Source organism: Mchenga conophoros, linkage group LG23 (genome assembly GCF_057382185.1).
Source record: "Mchenga conophoros isolate Kocher_MC1m ecotype Shallow Benthic linkage group LG23, M_conophoros_male_GT1.1, whole genome shotgun sequence".
Lineage (NCBI taxonomy): Eukaryota > Metazoa > Chordata > Actinopteri > Cichliformes > Cichlidae > Mchenga > Mchenga conophoros.
The window spans coordinates 44,344,008-44,357,274 of NC_140547.1; the positions used below are offsets into that span (position 1 = coordinate 44,344,008).

Below are 13,267 nucleotides of genomic sequence, written 5' to 3' on the forward strand. Positions count from 1 at the left end.
TAATCTATGTAAAAAAAAAAAAAGAAACCTCCCTATTTTATAATCATGACTGCCATTTTTTGCTCATGGTATTTTTTGCTCATGGTATTTTTTGCTCATGGTATTTTTTGCCTTTGGTTCAAATCCTTCAAAATACATACAAAATCAGTATTGATACTGACGTAAATTAATAGAAATAGAGATGGACCGATACGTAATATCGCATTGGTCCATCTCTATTTCCCTTTCTGGATTAAGGAAGGTTGTAAAAGCAGCTCGATGTACAACCTGTTCTTTGGATCCTCTACCAGCCTGGGCTATAAAGGAACTGTGGTCAGCATTAGGACCCTACAACCTGTTTCTTTTAAATACTTCATTGAGTCTTTCCTGAATGTTTTAAATCAGCTGTGGTAGTACCAATCTTGAAAAAGCCTGGACTGGATGTTGACATGGTCGCAAATAGGGCAGGGTATCGTCACTGAATTCTAGAATCGATTTGATTCCGATTCACAAGGTCCTGAATCAATTCGATCCACGATTCGATTCAATTCGATTTGAATCTGGGAAATTTTGCCTCAGACAGTCAGAAATATTATAATTCAGATCAGTACATTTACATATTTTTGTATCTATAAAAAGGAAGCTGACACTCGCAAGACTTTATCAAAGGTGTGAGCATCACAGCAGAGGCCTTTGTGTCAAAGTAGCTGAAGATAAAACAGAAAAACATGAAGGTGGTTTTATAAAAATATTCTACAGTAGATCAAAAACGAAAGAAAACCATTAATCGACATATGAACATTACCTCTGAAGTTACAGCGGTTTTATTAGAGACACAGCGTTTTGCATTTTGCATAATTTTAAAAAGTTTAAATTTGTTCAGAAGCCTGTTGAACGGCAGAAATTAGGTTTTCTTTTTGGAAGTAAGTAAAAGGAAAAAAACAGCGGCCGACAGCGCTGTAAACAACGGTAGACTTGTGCGTAACAAGCAAGCGAATAATGCAGAAAACAGATTTTTAGACAGGAAACTGTGTGTGAGAGAGAGAGAGAGAGAGAGAGAGAGAGCTGTGCATGACGTGTGATTTTATCCTGGTGGAAGCAAAACAGCAAAAGTCAGAGTGAGTTCATGACGATGTTTATGTGAAGCGTAGTTTGGATCTTCTTTTGCTGCTGGTTCAGTCAATATTGTTTGGAGAGAGATAAAACTAACAGCTTTAGAATCAGCGTAAAAAGGACGTAAACACAAAGCTCGGAGCCGCCGAAACATCAGAATCAGCGAGCTGTCGGCTTTCAGCCCCGACCGTGTCCGTGCCATCGGGTGAGAAAGGCGACATCTCACTGATTCTGATGTGTCGGCGGCTCCGAGCTTTGTGTTTACGTCTTTGTGCAGAATCCGTGTTCCTGCTCTCATTTACTGTTTCAGCTGTTTGGTGGTTGTTAAAGTTTTGTGAGGTTTAACCTGAGATTCTGGCGTTGGTGCAAAATGCAGCTGCTCGCATTTTAACAAGAACTGGGAAATTTGAGCACATTACCCCTGTTCTGAGATGTCTTCACTGGCTACCTTGTCAGGTTTGAGCAGATTTTAAGGTCCTGCTGCTCACCTACAAGGCTTTAAACGGATTGGCACCTTCATACCTCTCCGACCTTTTACACCTTTATGTTCCATCTCGTGCTCTCCGATCTCAGGACTCTGGTCTTCCAAAAGTTCTTAGAGCCAGAAAAAAGACAATTGGAGAGCTTTTTCTTTTCATGCCCCGTTTCTGTGGAACAACCTCCCACAAGATATTCGGCAGGCTGCTCTGTGGAGGTTTTTAAAACCAAGTTGAAGACACATTTGTTCACCCGATCCTACATGTCTTAATTCTATGGCTTTTAGTTTTTACATTTTTATTGTTTTTAACTTGTATTGTGTCTTTTACCTGTATTGCTATGTATCGCTTTTATTTTATTTATCTCTTTAGTTGTACAGCACTTTGTTTGAAAGCGCTTTATAAATAAAGTTATTATTATTATTATTATTACAAGGTCCACGTTTACGGGAACATCTGCCACAGATATGGGAGAATATTTGATTTCTATTGTAGACAGAAGCCACGGGTGTGTTCAGTCAAACGTTTAGAATAAACTTTGGTCTATAAATGTGTTTCATGATTTATTTTTAACTCCAACTGGTTATTTGTACTATGCTTTCATTTCAGAGCGCAATGAGAAATAAAAAGGATATTTTCAATAAAACTGTCACGATCCTGGGTCTGTGACTCAGTGTTTTCTGTTTTGTATTGTTAATCTTTGATTTCATGATGTATCTTTGTTTATTCTTACGTTTTGGTTCTGTGTTTTGTTGTACCGCTAAGTTCAGTCTATGTATTTCCTGCTTTGTTGTGAAGGTCCGTGTCTCATGTCAGTGTGTTTAGTTTGCGTTTCCTCTGTCTCGTCTTGTCAATCACTCCCAGCTGTGTCCTCCTTCTGTGTCTCATTCCCTCGTTATCCCTCTGTGTATTTAAACCTTGTGTTTGCCTCTGTTAGTTGCTGGTTTGTCTGCGTATCTGTCAGGGTCCTGGGTCTCCTGATCTAGTGGTTTCAGTTCTTTGTGATTTTTGTGTTATGCCAGTTTAGTTTGTGAGTTATTCTATGCTTCCTAGGTTTTGATTCCCTGCCCCCCTTGTTTCTCTGTGCACTCTGTTCTGTGTTTAGTCTTCTCTGTCCATTTGTTCCGCCCTGTGTTGTTGCCTTCTGTGTCTCCCTCTGTGTAACTGTCTATATCCGGTTGTTCAGTGATGACGCGACGAATCCTACTTCCGGGTCTAAAGTAGTCTGCGTTTAATATGGCTTTTGTGTTGTTAACATGTTTAATGTTATGTATTTTCTTCTATTTGATCTCAAAAAGCTCCTAAAACAGTCAGTGATCACTGTTGACCTCCCTCGGCTTTTATTACCGCTAATCATTTATTTAAGCTCAGTTTTTAAAACCTTAGGATGTAGCTACAGCCCAGCCCATGCAGCAGTATATGAATGACTAACCTCGTATTGTGGATGGATTATCTCAGTTGTTCTCCTGGCTGAAGTTTGGTCCTTTTACAGCATCCTGCCATGCGATTACATTTGTTCCTGACCACCGAGAACACTCACGTTAAATTTTATCGAGTGGAAAAAAAGTTAGCTTGTTTATATTATGCTAACATAGCTGTGTCGCTAGCGGTCACGTAGCACATCATTATATACCAGCTAGCCCAACTTCAGTAACCCTACAAACGTCACTGCTGTTTAGTTTTCTGTCTTCATTTATGCTGGAAGTGATAGCAGAGCTGTACGTTTGAATTTGTTTCCAAAACCCCGCAGTCAGGACATGCTATATTGTATTTAGATAGAAGCTAGCGAGCTAACTTCTAACTCTGTTAAATGTCATAAATTCCGTTTTCATGGATGCCTGGATGTTAAACTCAATTGTTACACCTGGTAGAGCAGAACGCTGATCATTTTATTAAAGATGAAAGACTTTAGACAGTTTTTCAACTCTCAGTAATGCCATAGTGATCGTTTGATATATGGACCTGCAGCGGAGTTTAGACCCAGACACGGCTAGTGACGTCAGACTGAACAACCGGATAGTGATGTGTTGTGGTGCTTTGCTCCCACCCCTTGTGTTCCGTGTTTTCGTCTTCCCTTCGTGTACTTCTTCATATTCGTGTACTATTAGTTTTTAGGTTTTTGCTTAGTTTCCATGCTCACCTTCGCCATTTCTGTTTGTATCACCATGTGATGAATAAACTCACTTGCATCTGAGCTGCCTGCATAAAGGGTCCTTTGATAATTTACACACGGCTCGCAAACCGTGACGAAAACACTGGAAAAATTGGGCTGTTCTAAAACGTTTGACGGGTAGTGTATATATTTAGTTTATATATTTTCTTTATTTATAATAGTTTGTTTTATATTGTAGCAAAGTGTTACTTGGATACTTCTCTATGTGCTTCTTCATGTCCAATTTTGTTGCATTCTGAGCCTTAGAAATTTATTGGTGGTAGTGATGAACTGCTGTTAGAATCAAGTTAAATTCTGATAAATCAGACAATTACCTCTCCAGCTGTTGTTACAGTCTTTGTTTATCGGGTCCTTACAGGGTAAAAGATGACGACACCTAAAGAAATCCTTCTGGGGACTTTGAAGGATTTGGGACGTGATGACTTTAAAGAATTTAAGTGGCATCTGAAGAACGGGTCTGTAGAAGGTTTACCAGCAATCCCAGAGAGTGAACTGGAGGATGCAGAGAGGACGGACATAGTGGATCTGATGTTTGATACCTACTCTATCAACACTTTTGAAGTCACTAAAAATCTTTTGGGGAGGTTAAACAGGAATGATCTGTTGGAGAATTTAAATAAAACCATCCCAGAACCCACAGGTAAGTCAGGGAATGACTAAACAAAAAATACATAAACAATAAAAACATTAGTTAACATTACACAGGTGCCATTAAAATCTATATAAATAATAAATCCAAAACACTTGCCAACACTTTCAGGAGTGAGAGACTGCAGAAAGCCAACAGTTTGTGTTTTATGCATCTGCACAAATAACCTCCTGTGTACACATGAATATCTGCTCTTTGGGTTGGTTTGATTAAAATGGGACCAGCAGCAGGTTTTCTGCCCATTTTACAGATTTATATTGTCAGATTGGTTTTAGAGCTGTTTTATCAACATAAATGAGGCGACAACAACAGTTTGGGACACGTCACAAATATGATCAAAGTGCTTTCTCTTAAATCTATTTACCAGTTGAAGGTAAAGTTTAAAAAAATGGCTACCATTTCTTTCTGCTGTTTGGAGACCCAAACAAAAAAATGCCCAGACAGTAAATGCTTTTTATTATGGTTTATAAACAGGACACTAAGGTGATTGGTCAAAAGTTGGAGGAAAGCCACAGTTCTCCTTATATGACTAAAATCCACCATTTCAGCTCATGTTTTTTCTTCTGCAGCTTTCTTGGAGATTCCACTTCAGCCTTCTGCTGGCAACGCTCCCGTTACCAAGCTTCCCTTAGGCAGTATCATTAGAAGACATAGCATACATTTACACTGCTATGCAGATGACACCCAGCTCCATCTGTCCATGAAGCCAGATAACACACCAATTAAACTGCAGGAACGTCTTAAAGACATAAAGACCTGGATGGCCGCTAACTTTCTGTTTCTTAATACAGATCAAACTGAGGTTATTGTACTCGGCCCTGAAAATCTTAGAAATATGGTATCTAAGCAGATTCTTACTCTGGATGGCATTACCTTGGCCTCCAGTAACGCTGTGAGGAACCTTGGAGTCATTTTTGACCAGGACATGTCCTTCAACGCACATATTAAACAAACATGTAAGACTGCTTTCTTCCATTTGTGCAACATCTCTAAATTTAGAAATATCCCATCTCAGAGAGACTCTGAAAAACTAGTTCATGCATTTATTACTTCCACGCTGGACGACTGTAATTCATTATTATCAGGAAGTCCAAAAAACTCGCTGAAAAGCCTTCAGCTAATCCAAAATGCTGCAGCAAGAGTCCTGACAGGGACTAGAAAGAGAGAGCATATTTCTCCTGTATCGGCTTCCCTTCATTGGCTTCCTGTTAAATCCAGAATTCAAAATCCTGCTCCTCACATACAAGGTCTTAAATAATCAGGCCCCATCTTATCTTAATGACCTTGTAGTACCATATGACCCTGTTAGAGCACTTCGCTCTCGCTCTGCAGGCCTACTTGTTGTTCACAGAGTATTTAAAAGTAGAATGGGAGGCAGAGCCTTCAGTTTTCAGGACCCAAAAAGATAGTTGGGGTTTTTTCTGTTGTATTATTGTAGGTTCTTTATCTTACAATATAAAGCACATTGGGGTGACTGTTGTTGTTATTTGGAGGAATTAAAAAAAAAACGTTTATACTTGAAATTCTTTCATTTATTCTACATATTTATTCATCACTGGCTCCATATTGTTGTTTATGTAATATGTGAAATGTTGCTAGTATTGATTTGGTGCTGTATAAATAAACACAATTAAATCAAATGTGTCTCTATAAAACCTGCCCTCAGTTATAACCCAAGTGTCAGGGCTCAATGGCTCATGAAAAGGAATGGAGTCAAGCACAGAACCAAAAAACGGAGGCTGAGTGACTTTTAACAGAAATGTATTTTACTAGATTTCTTGACGGAGAAAGCTGAATCACGGCTAAATTCAACAGCAAGCGAGGTATTATGAGAAGTGCAGAGCTGAGGCCAGAACATAAGCTGAGGCAGGTCAAAGGAACAACAGGGGCAGAAACGGGCGAATAGAAACTATCCAGGATCACTGGAACAAAGGAGATAATAATCAGAGTGGTCCACAGTGTAGTGAATGAGTCCAAGATTTAAAAACTAAGAGGTGTTACGTGGCTGCAGGTGGAGATCAGCTGGAGGAGGAGATGAATTAAATCTGGGTACAGAGTGCGATGTGGGTGCACAGGGAGGCAGGCAGGTGAGGATGGCAGTTTGCAAGAGTGAGTTTTCCCAGCAGTGGCAGGGCAGAATCCTGAGGCGTGACTTATGGCGAGAGTTGGAAGATGTATCCAGGTGCCGACTAGGGAACAGGAAAAGAGGGTTACGCGAAACAAGCTGAGGAGCACAAGACAAAATGTGAGGCAGAGAACTGACTGTGCTAAGCAGACAATCTGGAGAAGGTTCATTGTGAGTGCTGCTCATAGATACTGCCGGAGTAATTGGCAACAGGTGAGGAGCAGGGAGGAGTGAGGAGGGCTCCACCCAGGCGAGGAAAGCTGATGCTGTGGAAAGTTACTCAGACTCACCCGGATCATGACACCAAGAGTCCAGTGAACTGAACACATAACCACAGTAACCAGAATGCAGTTTTCTCATTTGTGTCATTTGCTGTTTATTCATGCAGAGATTCTCACTGAGTGTCAGCTCAAACTCAAGTCAGACCTGAAGCAGAAGTTCCAGTGTGTGCTCGAGGGGATTTCTACAACAGAAAACCCGACCCTCCTGAGTCAGATCTACACAGAGCTCTACATCACAGGGGGAGGGACTGCAGAGGTCAATGATGAACATGAGGTCAGACAGATTGAAACAGCATCCAGGAAACCAGACAGACCAGAAACAACCATCAGACAAGAAGACATCTTTAAACTCCCACCTGGAAGAGATAAACCAATCAGAACAGTGCTGACAATGGGAGTGGCTGGCATTGGGAAAACAGTCCTAACACAGAAGTTCACTCTGGACTGGGCTGAAGACAAAGCCAACCAGGACATCCAGTTCATGTTTCCATTCACTTTCAGAGAGCTGAATCTGCTGAAAGAGGAAAAGTTCAGCTTGGTGGAACTTGTTCATCACTTCTTCACTGAAACCAAAGAAGCAGGAATCTACATCTTTGAAGACTTCCAGGTTGTGTTCATCTTTGATGGTCTGGATGAGTGTCGACCTCCTCTGGACTTCCACAAAACTGCAATCCTGACTGACCCTAGAAAGTCCACCTCAGTGGATGTGCTGCTGATAAACCTCATCAGGGGGAAACTGCTTCCCTCTGCTCGCCTCTGGATAACCACACGACCTGCAGCAGCCAATAAGATCCTTTGTGACATTGTTGACATGGTGACAGAGGTCAGAGGGTTCACTGACCCACAGAAGGAGGAGTACTTCAGGAAGAGATTCGGAGATTCGGAGCAGGCCAGCAGCATCATCTCCCACATCAAGACATCACGAAGCCTCCACATCATGTGCCACATCCCAGTCTTCTGCTGGATCACTGCTACAGTTCTGGAGTTTGTCATGAAGAACAAAGAGAGCAAAGATCTGCCTAAGACTCTCACAGAGCTCTACCTACGCCTTGTGCTATTTCACCTAAAAACGAAGGACATCAAGTATGATGGAGGAGCTGAGACAGATTCATGCAGGAAGATCATTGAGTCTCTGGGAAAACTGGCCTTTGATCAGCTGCAGAAAGGAAACCTGATCTTCTATAAATCAGACCTGACAGAGTGTGGCATCGATATCAGAGCAGCCTCAGTGTACTCAGGAGTGTTCACACAGATCTTTAAAGCTGATGAGTGTCACATGTTCACCGGTGTCGTTTACTGTTTCGTCCATCTGAGCATTCAGGAGTTCTTTGCTGCTCTTCATGTCTATCTGACCTTCATCAACTCTGGAGTCAACCTGCTTAAGAAACAATCTCCTCGCTTTAAAATCTTCCAGAAAACACTTACTGTAAAAGACTTCTACCAGAGTGCTGTGGACAAAGCCTTAGAGAGTCCAAATGGACACCTGGACTTGTTCCTCCGCTTCCTCCTGGGTCTTTCACTGCAGACCAATCAGGATCTTCTATGCATGCTGACAGAGACAGGAAGTAGCTCACAGACCAATCAGGAAACAGTCCAGTACATCAAGAAGAAGCTCAGTGGGAAACTGTCTGCAGAGAAAAGCATCAACCTGTTCCACTGTCTGAATGAACTGGATGATCGTTCTCTAGTGGAGGAGATCCAACAGTCCCTGAGATCAGGACGTCTCTCCACAGATCCACTGTCTCCTGCTCAGTGGTCGGCTCTGGTCTTCATCTTACTGTCATCAGATCTGGATGAGTTCGACCTGGAGAAATACTCCCGTTCAGAGAAGGCATTTTTGAAGCTGCTGCCAGTGGTCAAAGCATCCAAGAAAGTGCTGTAAGTGAATCTATGAACAAATATGTTTAATAATGCTAGATGAATAAAAGAATATGTCTCCATTGTTATTCTTCCTCAGGCTGAGTTATTGTAAACTCTCAAAAAGAAGCTTTGAAGCTTTGTCTGAAATTCTCAGCTCCCCATCCAATCATCTGAGAGAGCTGGACCTGAGCTCGAACTACCTGCAGGATTCAGGATTGGATTTGCTGTGTGTTGGACTAAAGAGTCCTGACTGTAAACTTGAAACTCTCAGGTAAGGATACAGACGTTTTGACACTTTTTGACTCTTAAATCTGTAAGTTTATCTTGATGCGGACGTTCAAAGTCAGCACAATTTTCCTTTTAAGTTCCTGAGTTTATATTTTTGACTGTCAGGTTGTCTGGACAGATGTTTTTATTTTATTTTATTTTTTTACTTGTCCCTAAAGTCAGAACTAAACCCACATGTAGATGACTTTCAAATTCAAATTCAAATTCAAATTCAAATTTTATTTGTCACGTACACAGTCATACACAGTACGATATGTAGTGAAATGCTTGGACAACTGCTCGTGACCTAAAGAAAACAAAAAAGGAAAAGGCTATGAATAAGATAGGAAATAAATATGAAAAATTAAAAAGGGTAAATTTAACTAGGAAGGAATAAAATATAAATTAAGGTTAAAAATGAAATAACTGTACAACACAAATTAGAATGAAGGGTAAATTTAACTGGGAAAGAATAAGATAAAATACATAAATTAAAGTTGAAAATAAAATAACTGTACAACAAAATACACAATATAGAACTATATAAGAATGTATGAAGAAATATAAATAAATATATACACAATAACAGCAGCTGTACAAGTATTAGCTTGAAATGAAGAATATAGTGTCCAGTGTTGTGCAATCCACATTATGTCTTGTGCAGTGCAAATATGCTTAAAGTGATTTAAGTGATGAAGTGAAAACAATGTCCAGAAAGTCCAGTGTGTGTGTAAGAACTATATGTGTGGGTCAGTACTGTGTGGTGGTGTGATTGAGAGACCGTATCGCCTGCGGGAAGAAGCTCCTCCTCAGTCTCTCTGTGTTGGTCTTCAGGGAGCGGAATCGCTTTCCTGACCTCAACAGAGAGAACAGTCTGTTGTTGGGATGGCTGAGGTCCTTCACGATCTTCCTGGCCTTGGTCCAGCACCGCCTGCTGTAGATTGAGTGCAGGTCAGGGAGCTCGGAGCGGATGGTGCGCTCAGCTGATCGCACAACCCTCTGTAGAGCTCGTCTGTCCTGCATGGTGCTGTTCCCGAACCAGGTTAAGATGTTTCCCGTCAGGATGCTCTCTATGGTGCACGAGTAAAAGTTCCTGAGCACCTTGGAGGGCAGTTGGAAGTCTCTCAAGCGGCGTCCGGGTACACACCGGCTCACTCCTTGGCGGCTCGCTCGGGCCACTTCGGAGGTGGGGTGCCCCCGGCCTCTCGGCCTGGGGCTCGGTCACTCAGGCACAGCTGGCTGCCGGCGGAGCTCACGGGCGCGTCACTGCAACTCCCCCTGGCTTCTGCTCCGCGGCTGCTGAATGAGCCCTCATCTGGGACTCTCCTTAGCTCTTACTGGGACAGTGGCGCGGCTGCCCCTCTGTGGGTCTTCCTTGGTCTCTTGTGTTCTGGGGGCCTCTGGATGTCTGGAGTTTTGATCTCCTCCATACCTGCTTGATACCATAGAGGACAGGGCTGTGGCTCCCCACACTCCCTAGCAGATCATTACATGGAGAAACCTTTGGAATGCAAGCATGCTGATCCACACAGGTATGCACACAGGTGTACACATGGGTATTCATAGACGCGGACTACAGCTTTCTTGGCTGCTGCCTCAAAGCACACTGTGCACTGGCTATCTTGCGTGCTGCACAATATCGTTTATTATTTAGTAACTATCGATATCTACTGCTAGCTAGTTTATTGTGATGGTGCTTTTTTTTTCTTATTATGTTGCTCTTTGTTGTTTGCTTTCTCCTCTGTTTTTTTTTCTCCATACAGGTGACCCAGGAGTTTTGTTTTTTTTGTTTGTTTGTTTTTTTCTCTCTTCCCCCCCTTCTCACCGTCTCTTCTCCCCTTTGGTTTTCTTTTTTTCTCTCCCTCTCTTTCTTTCATTCTTTCCCCCTGTCCTATCCCACAGTCATGTCTGTCCCGTTTGTAGCAACTGAAAATAAAATAAATTCATAATTATAATAAAGGTCAATCAAATGGACCAATATGGCAAGGCCATGATGATCCACTTGGTAAAATAAATCCGCTTGGCATCTTTCTTGGCCTTAAGACAACAATTCTGATGGCTAAAGATCCAAACGGGACAAAAAAAAAAAAAAAAGGAAGTCTCTCGAGCGTCTGAGGTGGTAGAGACGCTGTTGGGCCTTTTTCACCATGGTGTTGATGTGACAGGACCATGACAGGTCCTGCGTGATGTGAACTCCGAGGTATTTGAAGCTGTCCACTCTCTCCACTGGGCACTCGTTGATGACGGGGGTCTGGTAGTTCCTCTCCTGCTTAGTGCTGAAGTCCACTATCAGCTCCTTTGTCTTACTGATGTTTAGAAGGAGGTTGTTCCTCTGGCACCAGTTCTCCAGATTCCTAATCTCCTTCAGGTAGGCCGTCTCGTTGTTATCAGAGATCAGGCCCACCACGACGGTGTCGTCAGCAAACTTGATGATGGTGGTGGAGCTGGTAGTGGCCACACAGTCATATGTGTACAGAGAGTACAGCAGGGGGCTCAGAACACACCCCTGGGGGGCTCCAGTGCTGAGAGTGGTGGAGGCTGAGACATGTCGGCCCATCCTTACTGCCTGTGGTCTGCCAGTTAGGAAGTTGGAGATCCACTGACACATAGATGAGCTGAGTCCCAGATGCTCCAGCTTGGTGGTGAGTGTGGAGGGAATTATGGTGTTAAATGCAGAGCTGTAGTCTATAATAATAATAATAATAATAATGGATACTTTATTGATCCCCATGGGGAAATTACTTGTTTTTCTCTGCATTTGACCCATTCACTCAGTGAAGCAGTGGGCAGCCCACTAAGCAGGCACCCGGGGAGCAGTGTGTAGGGACGGTACCTTGCTCAGGGGTACCTCAGGGTAGCCGTTAAGTGGATTCGAACCGCCGACCTTCCGATCATGGGGTGCCCACTTTACCTACTGAGCTATCCCTGCCCCCTATGAAGAGCATTTTAACATAATTCCCCCTTCTAGTGTCCAAGTGAGTAAGTGATGTGTGGAGGAGATGAGAGATGGCATCGTCTGTGGAACGATTTGGACGGTAAGCGAACTGTAGTGGGTCCAGTGTGTCTGGTGGTGAAGAAATGATGAAGTCTCTGACCAGGCGTTCAAAACACTTCATCACTACTGAGGTGAGGGCTACAGGGCGATAGTCATTGAGAGAAGCAGGGTGGGGTTTCTTCGGGACAGGAACAATGATGGACTCTTTGAAGCATGTGGGGATCACCGACTGAGATAAAGAGATGTTGAATATCTCAGTGAACACATGAGCTAGCTGGTATGCGCAGTCTCTTAGGATACGACCTGGGATGCCGTCTGGTCCTGCTGCTTTCCTGGTGTTCACTCTCTTGAAGGCTCTCCTTACTTCATGCTCGGAGATGACGAGCACGTTTCCGGTGCTGGCAGTATCTTCCTGTCTGCAGCCGTTAGCGCCGCTAGCACTAGCATTGTTGGAGTCCTTAGCTGCAGCCTCAAAGCGAGCATAGAAAGTTACTGGAGCAGCCTTCCTGAAGACAGCAGTGTGTTTTCATGCTTTTAAAGCCAAACTCACCTTTCAGACCTGGCTTTCATTTATTATCTATTTTTATTTGTTTATTATATATTTATTTCTACTGTTTAACTACTGCTCACATCTTTTATCCTCCTTTTTAATTGTTCATTTCTTTTTACCCAGTGTTTCTATATTGCACTTTGTATTTGTCATCTATATTTATCATGCACTACTTTGCTCATTTATTGTTTGGTTTTAATGTTATTAAATTCCGGTTCTTTTGGTATTCGTTATGGCCAAAAAGACACGGCTCAAAAGTGGTCTTTTTACTTTAAAAGATTATCTTTATTTTACATATCCGGATATGGAGACCTGAACACACAACCCCAGGTCTGAAGCACAAAACAGCAAGCCTAGTCATTTATATAGACATCACACACACTTTAAGTTTCGACCAAACACTCTGCTTAGTTTCACTTTTCGCCTGCAAAAGCATGTAATTTCCTGTCAGTCCTGTCGGCACAGAGTGTACTCAGATTTGGGCCTTTCTTATAAAGCAATATAATCAGCATATAAGTATTTAAGATTATAAATTTAAACCTCAACAATGTTCTTACCTGGGGTCCGTTCTCCGTACCTCGCTTACTACATCCAAGATCAAATCATCGCGCCAACTTTGAGCTCGCTATTCCGGTACTCCGAACACACCTGTTGTTGACGATTAGTATAGCTGGATGAAGTAATGTGAGATCACTGGGTGGCTTAACAGGGGATACGCATCGATAGTAGAAACATTGATCGGCAACCCTTTGTTTGTTTATTGATTTCACACAGATACATACAGGTCATTTCCTAAAAA

At 42.4% G+C, this 13,267-nt stretch overlaps 2 protein-coding genes across 2 annotated transcripts in view; both read left to right on the top strand.

The window, feature by feature from the left end:
* The window catches only part of LOC146548073 (NACHT, LRR and PYD domains-containing protein 3-like), a 432,988-nt gene that overhangs the window by 208,996 nt on the left and 210,725 nt on the right, over window positions 1-13,267 (top strand). The window lies entirely within an intron of this gene.
* LOC146548084 (NLR family CARD domain-containing protein 3-like) lies at window positions 4,108-8,678 on the top strand. Its single transcript, XM_085266230.1, has 2 exons — window positions 4,108-4,381; window positions 6,904-8,678. Exons 1-2 carry the CDS (start codon window positions 4,108-4,110, stop codon window positions 8,676-8,678), a joined length of 2,049 nt encoding a protein of 682 aa, XP_085122356.1.

Bases quoted from the DNA above. Each gene is read 5' to 3' on its own strand.
- LOC146548084 (XM_085266230.1), top strand. From the start codon at position 4,108: ATGACGACACCTAAAGAAATCCTTCTGGGGACTTTGAAGGATTTGGGA. The intron at 4,382-6,903 runs GTAAGTCAGGGA...TTATTCATGCAG, and splicing joins AACCATCCCAGAACCCACAG to AGATTCTCACTGAGTGTCAG.